Genomic DNA, 21,551 nt, shown 5'->3' with positions numbered 1-21,551 from the left:
TTAGAAAAGAAAAAAAGACACTGGACTGGAAAAGGAAAGAGTGGCACATTAAAAATTGAGTATTAACAAACATTTCATGGATGATACATTGTAATGAAGTTATGAATAAGGGAATATTCTTGTTCTTGGGATATATACACTGAAATAATAAAAAGAGTGACCAGGCAGTGGCTCACACCTGTAATTCCAGTGCTTTGGCAGGTCAAGGCAAGTGGACTGCTTGAGGCCAGGAGTTCCAGACCAGTCTCAACAACATACTGAGACCCCATCTCTAAAGCATTTATTTTAAATAAAAAAATGAGCTGGGCATGGTGGCACATGCCCATAGTTCTAGAACTTCAGAAGGTCGAGGCAGGGAGACAACTTGAGCCCAGGAGGCTACAGTGAGCTACAACCACATCACTTCACTCCAGCCTAGGCAACAGAGTGAGCCCCTGTCATTTTTTGTATTTCAAAAAAAAAAAAAAAAAAAAAAGGAAATAATAAAGGGGTAAAAAGGCATCATGTGGCCAGGCCTGGTGGCTCACACCTTTAATCCCAGCACTTTGGGAGGCCATGGTAGGAGGATCACTTGAGGTCAGGAGTTCAAGACCAGCCTGGCCAACATGGTGAAACCCTGTCTCTATTAAAAATACAAAAAAAAGCCGGGCACGGTGGCTCAAGCCTGTAATCCCAGCACTTTGGGAGGCTGAGGCGGGTGGATCAGGAGGTCAAGAGATCGAGACCATCCTGGTCAACATGGTGAAACCCCGTCTCTACTAAAACACAAAAAGTGAGCTGGGCATGGTGGCGCATGCCTGTAATCCCAGCTACTCAGGAGGCTGATGCAGGAGAATTGCCTGAACCCAGGAGGCGGAGGTTGCGGTGAACCGAGATCGCGCCACTGCACTCCAGCCTGGGTAACAAGAGCAAAACTCCATCTCAAAAAACAAAAAAACAAAAAAACAAACAAAAAAAATTAGCTGGGCTTGGTGGCATACGACTGTAATCCTAGCTACTCAGGAGCCTGAGGCAGGAAAATCGCTTGAACCCTGGAGGCGGAGGTTGCAGTGAAGCTGAGGTCATGCCACTGCGCTCCACCATGGGTGACAGAGCAAGATTCTATCTCAAAAAATATATATATATACACACATATATTATATTTTTAATAAAGAAAATGGCTTTAATTTTATTTATTTATTTATAGATATATATGTTTTGTTTGAGACGAAGTCTCACTCTGCTCCCCAGCCTAGAGTGCAGTGGCACAATCTCGGCTCACCTCAATCTCTGCCTCCCAGATTCAAGTGATTCTCCTGCCTCAGCCTCCCGCCACTATGGCTGGCTAATTTTTTGTGTTTTGAGTAGAGGTGGGGTTTCACCATGTTAGCCAGGCTGAATCTCCCGACCTTGTGATCGCCTGCCTCGGCCTCCCAAAGGGCTGGGATTATAGGCGTAAGCCACCGTGCCCGGCCGGCTTTAATTTTAAAAACGCTCAGATGCTTTTCATATTAGGTACTAAATATTAACATCCTCAATGGTATGTTAAATAGATAACAATACATTCATTCAGGGAATGATGTGAAGTTAAACATTGATAAAATATTCAAATACCATATTTTAATAGTCCAAAGACTGAGAAAGAAAATTCATTTTTATCTTTACAAGTTATCCAATTCATATATTTAACTGTAGCTCCTATAAATAATACACATTTGGTGGTAATGACAAAATTATTCTTGGCATAAGTGGCACTTTTATTTACAAGTGGCCAAAACCGAACAATTTCACAGAAGAAGATTCACGGAATCACACAATTGGAAGGAGCTAGGAGGGAATTTAGTTCCACTCCTCACACTACAAGAACGTCTTCTTCCTGACCACAATTAACCAGTCTCCACTTGAGTAACGTTCTGTAACAAAGAGCCCTCGAGCTCCCAAAGCCATCAGTGTCTTTTAGGCCTCATTAACTTTAAGATACTTCTGTCTCATATTGAGTTAAAATCTGTCTTCAGGTACCTTCTACTTAGGGGTCGCCGTTCCATGTTCCTGAGTTCAGAGTGTAAATCTAATGCCTCCTGTATATAACAGCACTCAGAACTTGAAACCATCTCTAATGTTCTCTAAGCAAGTGTGAATTCATAGGCCCTGCTGACCTACCAGAAGAGGAAAATCATTCATTGCCAGAGTGGTTCTGTACTGCTAACACCACGTAAAATAAGCCCTCAAAAACTCTTCAAAGATACGTGCTTCCTTCTGAGACATGTTAACCTTGGCTACGAACAGAAAAGAACTGGCAGATTGTGCTAAAGAAAATGTATCTCAGTTGCCAGCTAAGCAATTTCAGTTTTGTCTGTCTGTCTCTCATGGTAGCTCTTTATATAGCTGAAATTCAAACAGCATTGTAGCTACTGAGAAAATACAGCAGAGGTACCTAGAAAGTCAACTAAGGATATTTCATGGTTATTGCCCTTAGCTAGGTTCATGGGTCGTTGCAGGAGATACTGATTAATAAGTTTTAGATCAGACAGAAAAGAAAGCATGTGAGCTGTTTTGGCTCTGGCCTACCAGCATTAACTTCCGCTTTCATTTCCTTGATGTTCTGGTTCATCTGTAACTCCAGCTTGGTGATTCGTCCGTGCATCTTCTCCTCTTCCTGCCTTGTTCTCTGACTATCGAAAGTCTTCTTCTGACCCTCTTCTATTTTGTCAAGTCTGGCCGACATCTGGCTGAGCTTCTTCTCCATGTCCCTTTCACTGGCTCCCTGAGATCCATGATAAGAACTGCACTTAATCACTCCAAAAAGAAAATCCGCATTGCATTCGAATCAGCCATAATATCATTTAACAACAATCTGCAAGGAACAGATTCGCAACAGCTGCTTGTTGCCCACCCTAATATCCATTCTCCCTTTCTTCCTGAAAAAATCCTTGATTTTTGGCTAGGTACAAGGTCATTCAAAATAAAGACTACATTTTTCTGGATGGGTGTGGTGGCTCACGTCTGTAATCCCAGCACTTTGGGAGGCGAGGAGGGCGGATTACCTGAGGTCAGGAGTTCAAAACCAGCCTGATCAACGTGGTAAAATCTTGTCTCTACTAAAAATACAAAAATTAGCCAGGCATGGTGGTGGGCGCCTATAATCCCAGCTACTTGGGAGGCTGAGGCAAGAGGATTGCTTGAACTCGGGAGGCGGAGGTTGCAGTGAGCCGAGATTGCGCCATTACACTCCAGCCTGGGTAACAGAGTGAGACTCTGTCTCAAAAATGAAAAATAAAAAGACTACATTCAATGAGATGTAAGTACAAGTGTACATGGCAGCTTCCAAGAAAATTTAAAAGACAGCTGATATATATCCTTACCCCTCCTTCTTCCTTGTCTTTCTGGAATTCAGTCAGAACAGCTGGAGTTCTAGCAGCCATACTAAACTATGAGGATATGGATCACTCTAGGATCGGCAAACAGGTGAACTAGAAGGGTCCTGGGTCACTGAAGACTGACAAGCCATCATATCAGTCCTGCATTACCTATACTCAGACTGTGTTATGTGAAATAAAAATAAGCTTCTGTTTCATGAAAGCCACCATTAGCCTGGGGTTTACTATTAGTAATTCAACCAATCCATATATAAACAGTGATCCAAAGACCAAGAATTATTAGTAAAATGTATTAGTATGAACCCAACTAAGTCAATCAGTAGATGGAAACATGGGGAAATATTTAAAAGAAAATATTTAATATTTTAAATATATATAAAATCATGTATAAAAATTAAGTATTCTCTTTCCTTTCCTTTCCACATGCTTGGTTTTTACGGGAATCTGCGTCTGCCAGTGAGCATGGAGGGCAGGACTACAGACTCCAGGCTGTAAGTGGGTTACGGCATGATAATGCTCTCTTGATGGTGCTCAGGGCAGAGACTGCAATTCAGTGGCTCCACATCTGGAGAGAGCAGAGTCAGAGATGTAAACTGCACCCATCATTGCAGCTCAGTCATCCACATCCAACAAGAGGAAACAGTGTCAGAAAAGGGAATGGGGAGAGACATGTCACGCTAAATAATTAAAACCAACAAAAATTTGCTTGCCAGGTACTGGTTTGGGACCATAATGATTTTTGAATGCTACACATGTAAGACTTTTTAAATTCTGAGATGGAGTCTCGCTCTGTGGCTGAGGCTACAGCACAGGTGCAGTCCCTGCTCACTGTAGCCTTGACCTTCCTGGGCTCAAGCTTCACTTGCGCTCAGCCTCCCGGGTAGCTCAGACTACAAGCATGCGCCCCCCATGCTCAGCTAATTGTGTTTTTTTTTTGTAGAGATGGGGTTTCACCACGTTGCCCAGGCTGGTCTCAAACTCCTGGGCTCAAGTGATTCTCCTGCCTCAGCCTCCTAAAGTGTTGGGATTACAGGTATGAGCCACTGCCCCCAGCACAAGACTTTCTTGATACCATTTTTGAGCAGTTCTACAAACCTTAGGCTCTATGTGAGACTCGGAGAAAGGAGAAGAAAATGGGGACAAAATGGTGGATTCTGTTCACATGTTACACTGTGGTATCTCACATACAGCTACAGTAGAAAGGAGTGATCTGGAGGGAGAAACCTATTCAATACCAGGCATAAAGCAAAACCACATCAAAAAATTAAAACAAATAAGGACGAAGTTGGTAATTCTTAGTTTTACGTAGAAATGCAGATGAACAATTTGGATCATTAAGGTTTCGGCTTAAGTTCATTTTAGGTGGAATTTTCTACTTGGTCTTTGTTAACCAAAACAAGTCAAAGTGTTCTATGTCCTTATGAAGAATGAAAAGAATCAATATAAACTGTAGAAACGGATTTTAAGGCAAGAAACAACTGAACAGCTTTAGGTGGTGCCAAATAAATCAGTGATGAGTTATCAGGTATTATTATCCAAACATGGATGTGAGGGCGATCTGGCTGCGACATCTGTCACCCCATTGATCGCCAGGGTTGATTCGGCTGATCTGGCTGGCTAGGCGGGTGTCCCCTTCCTCCCTCACCGCTCCATGTGCGTCCCTCCCGAAGCTGCGCGCTCGGTCGAAGAGGACGACCATCCCCGATAGAGGAGGACCGGTCTTCGGTCAAGGGTATACGAGTAGCTGCGCTCCCCTGCTAGAACCTCCAAACAGGGTAGGCCCCCACCGAATAACTTCACTAAATTATTGCTAAACATCAATACCTACACTGTTTTCCTTAACAATCAAGGAAAGCTGGTCAATTTTCTGTAAAAGCTGTTTTTCTATCCGTTCTTGTTCCTGTTGCAACCAACTCCGTGCAGATAATATCTGGTTACTGAGTTCTTCAACTGTACCTTTAAATCTTAAAAAAAAAAAAAAAAGAAGAAATTTGCAAGTTACATGTACAACAGTGTTTTTAAAAAATGCTAAGTTCTAGGGTACATGGGCAGGAGGGGCAGGTTTGTTACACAGGTAAACATGTGCCATGGTGGTTTGCTGTACTGTCAACCCATCACCTAGGTATTAAGCCCTGCATCCGTTAGCTATTTTTCCCGATGCTCTGCCTTCCCCCACCCAAATCCCCAGGCCCAAATATGTGTTGGTCCCCTCCCTGTGTCCACATGTTCTCATTGTTCAGCTCCCACTTATGAGTTAGAACATGCGGTGTTTGGTTTTCTGTTCCTGCATTAGTTTGCTAAGGATAATGGCTTCCTGCTCGATCCATGTCCCTGCAAAGGACATGATCTCACTCCTTTTTATGACTGCATAGTATTCCATGGTATATAAGTACCATATTTTCTTTATCCAGTCTATCATTAATGGGCATTTGGGTTGATTCCATGTCTTTGCTATTGTGAATAAGTGCTTAAATAAACATATTCATGTATGTGTCTTTATAATAGAATGATGTATATTTCTTTGGGTATATACCCAGTAATGGGATTGCTGGGTCAAATGGTATTTCTGGTTCTAATAATTTTTTTAATGACATCAAACAACATCAATTTCAAACTATCATATTTCTGGCATATATGCTGGCATTAAACTCAGCTCAATCAGAATTATATGTTTATCTTTTCTTAGAATTGTGCTTAGCACTAATCTGAGAAGCTGGTAGGACAGGAGGATACAATAGATAAAACACCTGATGGTCCTTCCTGGCTCAGAGGACACAGTCTCTCATCTCCTCTTCTAGGGTCCCCTTCTTCCCCAGGCTCTTCCTCCTAGTCCTTTTTATCTCTTGGGGCTAAAACCTGGCTCCCTTTCTCTCTAATGTTCCCCAAATTGCTCTAGCCCTCTATGGATATTTCCTAATGTAAATCAAAAGAAAAACTGGAAAAAAAAAATCCCGTCCTCCCATTCCTCTCCCTTCCCAAATTCCTTATAACTGTCCATACATGCTACCACGCTCTTAATTACTTCTAATTTTTATTATATATGTAATACAGAAGAATGTATGTGATGCAGATGTGTTATTTAAATAATAACATAAACACCCATTGTAGTAGAGCCACCACTTGTCCTGCAATATCTGTTCTCTTCTTCTTCCTTATTAAGAAGCCCTCAAATGTCAACTGGGTACGTAGCTGCCTAGCCAGAAACCACATTTCCCAGACTCCCTTGCAGTGAGATGTAGCCGCATGATGCATAAAATTCGTAAGCACACCTTCCCAGTCATATCTTTAAAAATAAAGCTTCTGCCCTGGACTCTCTCCCTGTCCCAGGTGACTGGGAAGGGACAAGGACTGGAGCCTTGGAGAAACCACACTGAGTTGTGAGTGCTGCCTGACTTCTCTGGACCACTGATCTCTGCACTGTTATGTGAGAGCCAGCGTGGAAGCTAGCCTGTACCCTAACTATACAATCATGACCCCCCCACCCCCAACCAGGTTGAGACATGGAACACTGCCAGGACCTTAGAAGACCCAAGTGTACTCTGCAATCACCACACACCCCAAGAAGTAACCATTAACTGGAACTTATTATTCTTTATCATTTTATTCCATTGGTTTGGATCCTAATACAACATATTTTTCAGCCATTGCATTTTGTTTGTTTGTTTGAGATGGAGTCTCACTCTGTTGCCCAGGCTAAAATACATACAGTGGTGTGATCGTAGCCCACCACAACCTCCACCTCCCAGGTTCAAGCAATTCTCCTGCCTCAGCCTCCCAAGTAGCTGGGACTGTAGGCACGTGACACCACGCCTGGCTAATTTTTTGTATTTTTGTAGAGACAGAGTTTCACTGTGGTGGCCAGGGGTGGTCTCAAACTCCTGACCTCAAGTAATCTGCCTGCCTTGGTCTCCCTGAGTGCTTGGATTACAGGCATGAGCTATCTCACCTGGCCAGCATTGCATATTTTTAAATTTTATATAAAGGGAACAGTGCTACAGTGTGAGTTTTCTACTTCTCTTTTTAGTCAGCGTATCTCTGTGAAATTCATTCCCACTGATTTGTATAGCTGTGGTGATTTCATTTTCATTGTTGAATAGTATTCCATTTTAGAAATATACTGCAGCTTATCCAGTCTTCTGTTGATGGACATTGTTTTGGTTTGTTTTTATCCACCTTCACTATTAAAAATACTGCTGTTATGAAAACACTGATACGTAGCTCCTGGTTCACATTTGGAAGAGTTTCTCTAGGGTCTGAATATATTCAACTTTTCCAGAAAACACCAGATTCTTTTCCAGAGTGGTTGTACTACTTCACATGTTACTCAGTGCTATAAAGAGGTCCTGTTCTCCACATCTCTGCTAACACGTTCACATATCTGATGTGAATTTGTGTCCTTTGGATTTTTTCTAACATTTGGAAATTATATACTCTAATTTTATTCTTTTAGAATAGAAATTTTAATACTCACACTTAATTTATCAAGATCTACAGTTATTTAATGTCTCTAATTTGATTCTGAAAAACTCCTTAGAAAAATTTCAGAAATCTTCCTCTGCATTTAGATGTTGCCATTGACCTATATTTTAGTTGTTTTGATCCTCTGCAAATTCGACTTTAATATTACTGTTTGTTTAGATTTGCCTAATGTTCATCATACTCTTTGCATATCCTTTCTTCTTATATTTTGGACCTTCTTTTTGTGTTATTTTCCTTTTTTTTTTTTTGAGATGGAGTCTCACTCTGTTGCCAAGGCTGGAGTGCAGTGGCACGATTTCGGCTCACTGCAACCTCTGCCTCTTGGGTTCAAACGATTTCCAGCTACTTTCATATTTTTAGTAGAGACATAGTTTCTTCATGTTGGCCAGACTGGTCTCAAACTCCTAACCTCAAGTGATCCAACAGCTTTGGCCTCCCAAAGTATTAGGGTTATAGGCATGAGCCACTGCACCCAGCTTATTTTCCTTTTTCCTGAAGGCTTTTTATTTATTTATTTATTTAGACAGAATCTTGCTGTGTTTTTCAGGCAGGGGAGCAGTGATGCGACCTTGGCTCACTGCAACCTCCACCTCCCAGGTTGAAATGATTCTCCTGCCTCAGCCTCCCGAGTAGCTCGGACTACAGGCGCACACCACCATGTCCGGCTAATCTTTTGTATTTTCAATAGAGATGGGGTTTCACCATGCTGGCCAGGCTGGTCTTGAACTCCTGACCGCAGGTGATCTGCCCACCTCAGCCTTGTAAAATGCAGGATTATGGGAATGAACCACCACACCCAGCTATAAAGGCTGTCTTTTAAAAATTCCATTAGCTTAGGTTTATTAGTACATTTTGAGGTTTTTGTTTGTTTGTTTGTTTTTCCGAGATAGGATCTCATTCTGTCATCTACACTGGAGTGCAGTGGCTCAATCATACCTCACTGCAGCCTCAATCTCCTGGACTCAAGCAATCCTCTTGCCTCAGCCTCCTGAGTAGCTGGGACTACAGGCATGCACCACCACACCCAGCTAAGTTTGAGTTCTTATTTGTCTGAAAGATCTTTATTTTTCCACTGGCTGACAATCTGTCCCTCAGTATCTGAAGGTACCAGACCACCTTTTCTGAGCCCCCATTAATATGGTTGAGGAAGCAGCACTGGTCTAATTTCTCTGTCTGCTTTAAGACCTTTCTTTGTTTGGTGTTCTGTAATTTTAGAGCACCAAGCTGATGTGCCTAGACTTGGCTTTTTACTTACTCTACTGGAATGTATTTGGCTTTTTTTTTTTTTTTTTTTTTTTTGAGACAGAGTCCTGCTCTATTGCCCAGGCTGGTACAGTGGGGCAATCTCAGTTCACTACTGCTGCAACCTCTACCTCCTGCGTTGAGGCAATTCTCATGCCTCAGCCTCCCGAGTAGATGGGATTACAGGCCCGAGACGCCACGCCTGGTCACTTTTTCTATTTCAGTAGCAACAGGGTTTCACCATTTTAGCCAGGTTGGTCTGAAACTCCTGCCCTCAGGTGATCTGCCCACCTCAGCCTCCCAGAGTGCTGGGATTACAGGTGAGAGCCACTGTGCCCACCCTGTATTTGCTTTTCTAAGTTTGAGATTTCTCCTTCATCAATTGTGTATACTTGTCTGCCATTCTCCCTTTTGATACTCCTTCTCCCCTACTCCCTCTGTTATCTCTGATTAGACATAGGTTGGGCCTTCTCACTCTGTCTTCTTCTATTTGTGTCTATTGCTGTCACAAAAAATCATGCCTGCGAGCAGGTTCGCCTCCCCTGCAGTTTCATGCCCCCACTGCTTCACCCTCACTCCCAGTTCCAGTCACCCTCCTCATCCTTCAGTGTCCCGAATGCCACATTCCTTTCACGACAGCCTATTCAACCTCGTATATTCTCATCCTACTCTTTACGTAGCAAAGCCCCATTCACTCTTCAGCTCTCACCTCCAACATCCCTTCCTCAGGAAGGCCCCACAACCAGGCCTCTGTTACTCATTCTCAAAGCACCGCTGAATTGGTTTCCCATGGCAGTTCTAACTAATTACCACAAACCTGGTGGCAGAAAACAATACAAATTTGTTCTCTTGCAGTTCTGGAAACTGAAAGTCTAAACTAGGTTTCACTGGAGTAAAGTCAAAGTGCTTGCAGGGTGGGTTCTTCTGGAGACTCTGAGGGGAAAATTTTTTCCTTGCCTTTCACACCTTCTAGTGGCCTCCTGTGTCCCTTAGCGGAGAACCCTTTGCTCCATCCTCAAAGTGTATCACCCTAGTCTCACCTCCATGTCACATGGCCTTCTCTCTTGACTCTGATCCTATTCTCTCCCTCTTTTAAGGACTCTAGTGATCATATCAGTCTTCTCAGTAAAAACCCATTTTAAAATCCGTAACTTACACACATCTGCAAAGTTCCCCTTTTGCCATATAAGGTAATATACTCACAACTCCCAGGGATTAGGACATGAAGATATTTAGAGGACCATTATTCAGCCTACCACAACTATGAACCGTTCCTTCAACACACTTATCACCATTAGTAATAATATAGCAGATGCTCATTTACATCACTGATTAATGGTCATGAGCTCCCTAGACTAAACTCCACAAGGATAAGAACAGAGTCTGGTTTGTGTTCGTTACCAGACCTTCAGCCCCTAGGTCAATTAATACTCCATACACACTTGTTGAATGAATAGGTGGATAATTATCCAAACACAAAAGACGATCATTATGAAGGAAAAGTGGCAATATGCTCTACAGAAATTTTTTTTAACTTCCATTGTTTTCACTTTGTGCAATAAATAAAAACCAAGAAAAAAAATTATAGTATTGCATAAACTCACAAAGAACTTCAACCACTTTTTTTTTTTTTTTTTTTTGAGACGGAGTTTCGCTCTTGTTACCCAGGCTAGAGTGCAATGGCGCGATCTTGGCTCACCGCAACCTCCGCCTCCTGGGTTCAGGCAATTCTCCTGCCTCAGCCTCCTGAATAGCTGGGATTACAGGCACGCGCCAACATGCCCAGCTAATTTTTTGTGTTTTTAGTAGAGACGGGGTTTCACCATGTTGACCAGGATGGTCTCGATCTCTCGACCTCATGATCCACCCGCCTCAGCCTCCCAAAGTGCTGGGATTACAGGCTTGAGCCACCGCGCCCGGCCTCAACCACTTTTTTTAAAAAAATAAACTGATTGCTTACTTCGTGTCCAAAAGCTGAAGCTGGTGATTACTGTCTCTGTGGGACATCTTCAGTTTGGTGCTCTGCTCTGATATTGACAAGTCCACTCTGTTCAAAAGCTGAGAAATCTGGAAAAGAAACCTTGCTTATAAATACCACATCTAACGTGTTCAGATGCAACTTCAGAAAACATTTAGTAAGCCATATTCTAGTCAGTGGCATTAAGACTCGATCTAATTTGATAAATTCATTTATAAGTCTACTTCATCTTTCCACCTTCATTTTCTTTCTTCTACACCCATCAAAAATCAAGACCAGTAGCACTGTCAATATATTCATCATGCACTAAGCACTTAATTTTACATAGAGCCCTCTGATGAGCAAGCCCAATTCCTGCCCAAGACCACAACTTCCACCAGCTGTCATGAAATATAGTCAACTTTACCTTGGAATTTCTACCATCAGTGTAACTGCTAGTCATAGAAAATAGAATTTTATTTATTTATTTTTTTGAAATGTGGTCTCACTATGTCACCCAGGCTGCAGTGCAATGGTGCAATCTCGGCTCACTGCAACCTTTGCCTACTGAGTTCAAGTGATTCTCCTGCCTCAGTCTCCTGAGAAGCTGGGATTACAGGTGTGTACCACCACGCCCAGCTAACTTTTGTATTTTTTAGTAGAGATGGGATTTCACCATGTTGGTCAGGCTGGTCTTGAACTCCTAACCTCGTGAGCCACCCGCCTTGGCCTCCCAAAGTGCTGGGATTACAGGCGTGAGTCACCGTGCCCGGCCAGAAAATAGATTTTTTTTTTTTTTTAAATAGAGATGGGTTGTCACCATGTTGGCCAGGCTGGTCTCGAACTCCTGGCCTCAGGTGATCCACCCATCTCGGGCTCCCAAAGTGCTGGGATTACAGGTGTGAGCCACTGCGCCTGGCCTCCAGAAAATAGAATTTTTATTGTTTACAAAGTCCATCAAGGTCTCAGATTTACCTTCATAACAAGTCAGGTCACTAGTCAATATAACTGGTAGACTAGATCCCTCCTGTATCTTTCTCACACCAACTACCCATTGCCCTTGTCTTTACAGAAATTTAACAAAAACTAGTTCTGTGGCCGGGTGCGGTGGCTCACGCCTATAATCCCAGCACTTTGGGAGGCCGAGGCAGGTGGATCACAAGGTCAAGAGATCGAGACCATCCTGGTCAACATGGTGAAACCCCATCTCTACTGAAAATACAAAGGTCAACTGGGCATGGTGGCACACACCTGTAGTCCCAGCTACTTGGGGGGCTGAGGCAGGAGAATTGCTTGAACCCAGGAGGCGGAGGTCGCAGTGAGCGGAGATCATGCCATTGCTCTCCAGCCTGGGCAACAAGAGCAAAACTCCATCTCAAAAAAAAAAAAAAAAAAAAAACTAGTCGTGTGTGAAATTTCTACCTTCTCTGCGAAAATTACAATGTTTAATGTTCCTTACTTAAAGATTTGTGGTATTTTTCAGATCCAAAAGAAAGAGAAAGTATGTCTCTTTTGGTGGATATCTACGTATTTTACTTGGCTTAACTACAGGGAAGCTTATGATTTCCTTAGCACCACTTCTCTGGTGTAATAATTCCATCCTCACTTATTCTTCAGAAAAGAAATTATTATTGGATTGTCTTTTTATTCTTTTTCATAGTTTTATAATACCTGTATTTTTCACATAAGTAGCTTTATATTCTTATTGGAGATACTTAAGGTATAAATGGATTTAATCCAATAAGTTAACCAAATGTTCCTATTTTATTGAAATAGTCTCTTTAAACGAACAATAGCAAATAAGGCAGATATTGTGGAAAACGTCCTGGAAGACAGACCCCTATGATGGCAAAGGGAAACTCTTAAGTGGCTGAAAAACAAACTGTGAGATGCCAAAAGTTTTGCTTTATGAAACTGATCTGTAAAGTTTGAGGTCAAATACTCTCATATTCATTAGCCTGCCTGTGCTCTAGCCTTGCCTAATTTTGTCCCACATACAGACTATGTGATGAGGTAGCACATACAATGAGTCCCAGTGAATACATCATTTCCTGAGTTAAAAATTAGGACGAGTAGCATGTGAAGGAATACTTGATCACTCGCTTGTGCAAGAGATAGCTTTCAAGGTATCATTTAGAATTTTTGCAGTGTATTAGTTGTTTTAGGAATGTGGGTGGTGGGGGAAAGAATTAGGACTATACCAAAAAATTTGGGTGGTTTGATTTCCTATTTCACTAGGCCGCTCTAGTGAAATAGGAAAGGAAGAAGCAAAGAAACAATGCCTATGATTGGCATCAACCCATGCTAGGTGCCCCAGCTGGTTTCTCCTGTAAGAAATAATCAACATCATGTTATTCGTAGCTAAGAACAAATTACTTGCTTCCAAAAGCTACCTGAAACAGGTCGTACCTGTCCCTCCGCGTCTTTGATTTTTGTTTCCAGGATAAGTTTGGCAGCCTGCTGTTCTTTGTTCAAATGCTGGAGCCCCTCATAGGTCGTTTTGTGCTCTGCAGAAAGTCTGGCTATGCTGGCATCACATCTGTTCCAGACAAAGAACAAAGCTGATTCTTATTAAAGTTTAAAAACGTGCTCAAAAGCTTCCTTACACACTCTGAAATGCACAACCCACTCAAAGAAACTGCATTATCAATCATTCTTTTGAACCGAGGTTCGAATGAATTTAGAGAGCTGGCCTCATTATATGGTTTTTAAGATAAACCACAGGGATGTTGCTTAATAAGGCTGGAGATAAAACCACGAAAGAAACAGTCTTCACGGTGCTCATGAGTACAACACTGTATGTGCAGTGAGAGGCCAATACAAAGAGCATAGCTAGCGTGCTGGATGTGGTCTGTCACTCTTCAGTACCACCTCTGCCTTTTGAAGTTGGGAGCCTCTTTGGATTTGGAAGGCAACTTCTACCATGTTGGAAAATATTACTTCTAAACTTTGACCAAATCACTTGTAAAATTGTATAGTATGAGTGGGGTCTAGAGCAGGGGAAGGCTTTGCAGCCAGTTCAAGCTGTAGTAAAAGCAGCTGCCCTGTGGGCCTTCTAACTTGGCAGACCCAATGATGCTCAAAGTACTTATGGCAGATGAGCTGTATGAAGCCTCTGTCAAGTCCTAATAGCAGAATCACAAAATGGAACCATAAGAGTTTAGAGCTAAGTAATGCTCTGTTCTGGGACAATATTTCTCTTTGAGAAGAAGCTATTGGCTTGCTACTGGGCTCCAGTAGAGACAGAATGCCTAAGAGTGGGACATTAGGTGACCCTGAAACTGGAGCAATCCATCGTAATTACCACACTAGAAGGTGGGCCTAGGAACAGAACTCCATCTTCAAGGGGAAAGGGATTACAGATAGCAAGCTCCAGCAGGTTCAAAAGGCACAAGTAAGTTACAAGAGCCCAGATTCCCACCACGGCATCTGCTCCTGCTACTGCACCAACTCTCTTTCAATCCACACCTATGACTTCTTCATCTTCTCCCACCTGCTACTTGGGAGTCTGAGGTTGAGGCAGGAGAATTGCTTGAGCCCAGGAGTTCAAGGCTGGTCTGGGCAACATAGTGAGACCCTGTGTCTACAAAAAGATAAAATGATAATAAAAAAACAAACAAACAAACAAAAAATGAAAAAAAAAAAACAACAAAAAAAAACCCCACGGCTTCTAGAAGAGTTCTTGGTGACCAGGTGTAATTAGGAAGAAAAAGTCAGTCCTGGTTTACAGATGTTTACACCCAGTATGCTGGCACCTTTTGGGAATAAGACTGATGATGCTTATAGGTCCACTCAGGAGTAGCCCTAAGTTGTTATGAAGGCGGAATTTCAAACAATATATTGGGGGATTCATTTTGCCTGGAATAAGAGATGGTCAGACATTCAAGGGAAGTGGCTAATGTTAGAGACTTAGGAAAAAACTGGAGGATTAGTGACAAGGAAAAGAGTTTATATAAATGGATCATTCTTAAGTGACAAAACATTTTTGCTCCTTGTAAATGTTCTTTGTATCATAGGGACTGAAGCTCCAAATTATACTTCCTAGATGTCCTTACCAGAAGGGTTGTGAGTTAGATTCTGACAGTGAGACACATTTATACAAAACTCAGAAGGTGGAAAAGGAGAACCCCTTAATCTCTCCTGTCAGTTGTGGGCAGACACAGGGGCGAACTGCAGATGTGAGGTATACATCCACGTCCACGTCCACTCCATCCAGCAAGTCACCTACTTCCATGCTATAGGCAGCTAAGATGATTAATGACTTCTTTCTGTGACTTTGTTTGTCCATTTGTTTGAGACAGAGTCTAACTCTGTCACCCAGTCTAGAGCACAGTGGCAGTATCTCAGCTCACTGCAACCTCCGCCTCTCGGGTTCAAGCCATTCTCCTGCCTCAGCCTCCTGAGTAGCTGGGATTACAGGTGTGCACCACCACACCCTGCTAATTTTTGTGGTTTTGGTAGATACAGGGTTTCACTATGTTAGCCAGGTTGGTCTCGAACTCCTCATCTCAGGTGATCTATCTACCCACCTCAACCTCCCAAAGTGTTGGGATGAGCCACTGCTCCCAGCCCTTGTCTTAATAATTCTAGACTGGACATGGTTGACGATAGAATCAGTGGATTCAATGATAATAGCAAGGAACTCACTCAGAATGTAGCAAAGATTACAAACATGAAAAAATAGTTAAGAAACATGGAAGTCAAAGAGAGGGATGCTAACATAAGTCAAGGAGGAGTTCCAATAGGGAGGAAATAGACACAATGGCTGAGAAGCAATATTTGAGGTGTGAATGCCAACAATTTTCTAAAATTGAAGAAACATATGAATTTTAAGATGTTCAGTGAATACAATCTGGGATAAGTAAAAATAAATAAAGCATGGAGAAATTCACATAACCAATTAATAAATATAAACTCTTAAAAGCTAAAGACTAGGCCGGGCGTGGTGGTTCAAGCCTGTAATCCCAGCACTTTGGGAGGCCGAGGCGGGTGGATCACGAGGTCGAGAGATCGAGACCATCCTGGTCAACAAAGTGAAACCCCGTCTCTACTAAAAATACAAAAAATTAGCTGGGCATGGTGGTGTGTGCCTGTAATCCCAGCTACTCAGGAGGCTGAGGCAGGAGAATTGCTTGAACCCAGGAGGCGGAGGTTGCGGTGAGCCGAGATCGTGCCATTGCACTCCAGCCTGGGTAACAAGAGCGAAACTCCGTCTCAAAAAAAAAAAAAAAAAAAAAAAAAGCTAAAGACTAAAGAGAAGTAATCTACCAAAAACTGAAGATAAGACTGACAGCCCACAACAGATACAGGAAAAAAAAGAGATCAGAAGATTATGGAGAAAGATCTTCTATCATCCAAGAATAAGTGCAAACTAAAGACTGTTTCTAACACACAAAGATTAAGAAATATATCACCCACAAACCAATACTGAAAAAGTTACTAATGAATGTACTTCAGTAAGGAGAAAAGAACACCCACAAGGAAGGACTAGGGTGCAATAAACAATGGTAAGTAAACTGATAAAATTGTTGGTAAATTTAATTTATTATTGACTCTAAAGAAAGTAAGCCACCAGCTCAATTATTCCATCTTTCTTTCTTTTTTTTCTTTTTGTTACTAAAACGGGGTTTCACCATGTTGGTCAGGCTGGTCTTGAACTCCTAACCTCAGGTGATCCGCCCACCTTGGCCTCCAAAGTGCTTGGATTACAGGCATGAGCCACCACGCCCGGCCCCAACTTTCTTCAAGACTCTCACTTTGCAACAACTGTTCTAGAATGTAAACTGCAAGCAAGGAGATATTATATATGTCTTTTTCATCACTAAAACCCTAGTGCCTAGCATATTGCCTTACATATAGTAGAGGCTTAATAAACATTTGTGAATGAATGAATATAAGGAAATATTTACTATGTACCAGGTAGATACTAGTAGATACTTGACATATGTTATTTCATTAATCCTCACAAATCATCCTATGTCACAAATGGTGGTTACAAATAATGCCAAATACAGACCTTGATTTGTTATTTTGAGTTCACAATTTTTTAGCAAAATATTTAAATCATATTTGGTTAAAGCAGAGGTTTTAAAAATACAATGAAATAAAAAAATTACAGTTTTTTTAAAAGGAATTATTTTCCAATCCAAACATAAGCTTCCTCTATAGACACCATCAGGTATCACTACATCAGACCAGTTTCATCACCTTTACAAAGCTGTTTGAGGGACAGACTGTTATAAAATGTAGTTTGAAAAGGTCTCAAAATTATTCTGAAGTTTTCACTAGCTATCACTTGGCTTCAATGCTGTGTCTCACTTGGAAACAAAATTACTAAAACATGAATTTCCTTTAATACAACAGTGGCTAGGGCTGGGTGCAGTGGCTTATGCCTGTAATCCCAGCACTTTAGGTTGCTTGAGGCCGGGAGTTTAAGACCAGGCTGGCCAACATGGCAAAATCCCATCTCTACTAAAAATACAAAAACTAGCCAGGTGTGGAGGCATGTGCCTGTAATCCCAGCTACTCAGGAGGCTGAGGCACAAGAACCACTTGAGCCTGGGAGGCGGAGGTTGCAGTGAGCTGAGATTGCACCATTGCACTCCAGCCTGGGAGACAGAGACTCTGTCTCAAAACAACAACAACAAAAAACAATAGTGGCTAAATAATATTGAATTATAGTACATAGATGTAGCAAAATAATCCATATCCAATTAAAAAGTATGCTAGATCTATGTACATACGGGAAAAGCATCCACATATGTCGTTATGTGGCAAAACTTACGTTGCAGAATAGTATATAATTAAGTTAAAATCACACTGTTAAGTAATTTATTAGACTACAAACCATTATATCTTTGTAATGATAAACTGTTACCTTATTATTACTTATGAGAAAAGTTTGAAAGGACAGACAACAGACTGTTAATATTAGTTACCTCTAAGGAGTAAAGCAGGGCCAAGAGATGGTAAGCCTTCTTCTTTTATTTTTTTGAAATGGAATCTGACTCTGTCACCCAGGCTGGAGTAGAGTGGTGTGATCCCAGCTCACTGCAAACCTGTAACCTCCCACGCTCAAGCAATTCTCCTGCCTCAGCCTCCTGAGTGGCTGGGATTTCAGGGCCCCACTGCCGCATCCAGCTAATTTTTGTATTTTTAGTAGAGAGAGGTTTTCACCATGTTGGGCTAGGCTGGTCTCAAACTCCTGACCTTAGGTGATCCATCTGCCTTACCCTCCCAAAGTATTGGGATTATCTGGGAGCCAACACTCCTGGCCAGGCTTCATTTTTATTTTGTATATTTTATTGCATTTCTGATTTTTTCCTACCAGCACACATCCCTTGTGTACTTATATAAATAAAGAAGCAGGCTGGGTAGGGGACACAGAGAGAAGCACAAGGTAAGATACCGAAGACTCCCATCAGAAAACATGGCCTGGCAAGGTGGCTCACACCTGTAATCCCAGCACTTTGGGAGGCGAGGTGGGCGGATCACCTAAGGTCAGGAGTTCAAGACCAGCCTGGCCAACATGGTAAAACCTTAACTCTATTTAAAAAAAAATTACAGAAATTAGCCAGGCATGGTGATGGGCACCTGTAATCCCAGCCACCTGGGAGGCTGAGGAAGGAGAATCGCTTGAACCTAGGAGGCAGAGGTTGCAGTGAGCCGAGATCATGCCATTGCACTCTAGCCTGGGCAGGACTCTGTCTTCCCAAATGCACGCGCGCGCGCGCGCACACACACACACACACACACACACACACACACACACACACACACGGTGATGTCAACTCTGGTTTTCTTGTGTTAAAAATGTTCTTAATCTCAAATGTTTCAGAAAAAATTACATACGTGAAAGAATAATACAGTCAATGTGACAAATTGTTAACAATTGATGAATTTTGTAACATTTTATGAATTTAAAATTATTTCAAAATAAAAACATATTTAACGTAAAAGTAGGAAGCAGTATTGCTATTTCATCTAGCACTAAATCAAAGGCATTGTTCATGTCTTAAAAAAAAAAAACTTATAAAAGACAGCCTCAGGGCTCTAGTATAGCTGTGTGTATGGCTCAACAGCTTTAGTTAAACAAGAATGTGCAATGAATGTAACCAGTTTTCCTATTCATCCTTGATGCTTTATATCATGATGAATAATAATGTACTCATTCCAAATTTTCCCTTTTGGGGTCTTTGGGCGGCTGTTATGTCCCAGGTACTAGTCCAGGTTGTGACCATCAGATGGCAGAGTGACTCTCTTGTTAGGCTACCTAATCACTGGTCCATCTAGAGAGTCCCAAACGTCTGACAGCTATGACTTGGGTGACATGCTGATGCAGAACTTCTCTGTCAGCATACGACATAGTGGCAGAGCATAGCAAACACAATGACAGGTAAAACATCAATCTGGTTGCTCATTTTCCATATTATTGTAATTTCTGTATATATACATAATTATTGTATATATGTATCATTAAGCCCTTTACAGCTGGCAGTAATCTAAGTATAGTACCATCAGACTGTAGGACAATTTGTGTCCAGGACACTGTCAAAAATAATAGAGCAATATGCTAGCAATTAGTGGAGCCCAAGATTTGGGTGTGATATCAACAGAGGAAGATAGCCTAATAAAATATCAAAGAAAGACACAGTGAAAGAGAGCCCTTCCAAAACCACTGTCATTAGAAGTGATTGTGCCCATTTCCCAAACTGTCTTGAGGAGCAACATCAGAGGCTTCATACTGCAGGGTAAACAGATATCACTAAGAGTCTATTCAAGTCGCTAAACAAATAAACATGCAAATAACCTCAAAAACAACTCTAGGGGGCTTGTATCCAGAGTTGCTACAATATATTATCTAAAGTGGCAAGAAAACGTGAACTATACTTAGGGGGAAGAAAACAGGCAAAAGCAACTGCCTGTAAGAGGACACAGAAGTCAGATTTAAAAAAAGAAAACTTCAAGCTGGGTGCAGTGGCTCATGTCTGTAATCCTAGCACTTTGGGAGGCTGAAGTGGGTGGATCACCTGAGGTCAGGAGTTCAAAACTAGCCTGGCCATCATGGTGAAACCCCATCTTAAAAAATAAATAAATAAATAAATAAATAAATAAAAGTAATTAAAAAAGAAAACTTCAAATAGCTAATATAAATACAGAATGAGCAAACATAGGGTGATTCAAACCGCACTTTAAAAAGTAAAGTAATGCATAATATTTCTTCAAATAGAAAATATTAATAAAGCTATAGAAATTAACAAAGAAGAAGATGGAAATACTGGAATAAAAAATTTATACAGGGGCTCAAAGATGTGAAAAGGTAGAACAAAGACTGGCAAACTTGAAAATAGGTGGATAGAGATTATGCAATCTGATTAACAAAGATTTAAAAAAAAAAGAAAAAAAATGAAGAGAGTCTCAAAAAAAAAAGAGACACCATGAAATGCACCAACATATGCATAATGAGAATAATAGGAGAGAAGATGCCAGGTGTGGTGGCTTATGCCTATGATCCCAGTAACTCGGGAGCCTGAGGCAGGAGAATGGCTTGAGGCCAGGACTTTGAGACCAGCCTGGGCAACACAGTGAGACCCTGTCTGTAAAAATAAAAACTGAAATACTTCGCTGGGCATGGTGATGCACGCCTACAATCCCAGCTACTCAGGAGACTGAGGTGGGAGGATTGCTTGAGCCCAGTACTTTGAGATTAAAAGGAGCCATGATCTTGCCACTGCACTGTAGCCTGGGTGAAGAGTGAGACTCCAACTTAAGGGAAAGAGAAAGAGAAAGAAAAGAAAAAAGAGCATTAAAATTATTCAAAAAATAATGGCTGAAAACTTCCCAAATGTCAGAAAAACATTAACTGATACAAATAAGTAATTCAACAAACTTCAAGTAGGGCAAATATCAAGAGATCCAGGGCCGGGCGCGGTGGCTCAAGCCTGTAATCCCAGCACTTTGGGAGGCCGAGGCGGGTGGATCACAAGGTCAAGAGATCGAGACCATCCTGGTCAACATGGTGAAACCCCGTCTCTACTAAAAATACAAAAAATTAGCTGGACATGGTGGCGCGTGCCTGTAATCCCAGCTACTCAGGAGGCTTAGACAGGAGAATTGCCTGAACCCAGGAGGCGGAGGTTGCGGTGAGCCGAGATCGCGCCATGGCACTCCAGCCTGGGTAACAAGTGCAAAACTCTGCCTCAAAAAAAAAAAAAAAAGAGAGAGAGAGAGATCCATACCAGACACATCACAGCAAAAATGTGAAAAGAAGGCCAGGCATGGTGGCTCGTGCCTGTAATCCCAGCACTTTGGGAGGTTGGGGCGGGCAGACCAATTGAGGCCCGGAGTTTCAGACCAGCCTGGTCAACATGGTGAAACCCTGTCTCAACTAAAAATACATGAATTAGTCAGGTGTGGTGGTGCACACCTGTAATTCCAGCTACTCAGGGGGCTGAGGCATGAGAATCACTTGAACCTGGGAGGTGGAAGTTCATGAATTAGTCAGGTGTGGTGGTGCA

The 21,551-nt window shown here is 41.9% G+C and overlaps 1 protein-coding gene across 5 annotated transcripts in view; it reads right to left on the bottom strand.

Annotated features, from left to right (window-relative positions):
* Positions 1-21,551, bottom strand: part of FAM81A (family with sequence similarity 81 member A) — a 135,006-nt gene that overhangs the window by 5,032 nt on the left and 108,423 nt on the right. For all 5 annotated transcript variants that reach the window (XM_074393846.1, XM_074393845.1, XM_039469083.2 and 2 more), the window contains 4 exons: positions 13,444-13,573; positions 11,038-11,144; positions 5,185-5,320; positions 2,548-2,743 (listed from right to left, as the gene is read on the bottom strand). In XM_074393846.1, coding sequence (XP_074249947.1) covers positions 2,548-2,743; positions 5,185-5,320; positions 11,038-11,144; positions 13,444-13,573 — 569 coding nt within the window. The remainder of the gene's footprint in view (positions 1-2,547; positions 2,744-5,184; positions 5,321-11,037; positions 11,145-13,443; positions 13,574-21,551) is intronic.

The sequence above is a fragment of the Saimiri boliviensis genome, chromosome 2 (assembly GCF_048565385.1).
Source record: "Saimiri boliviensis isolate mSaiBol1 chromosome 2, mSaiBol1.pri, whole genome shotgun sequence".
NCBI lineage: Eukaryota > Metazoa > Chordata > Mammalia > Primates > Cebidae > Saimiri > Saimiri boliviensis.
This window is presented reverse-complemented; position numbering and strand designations above follow the sequence as displayed.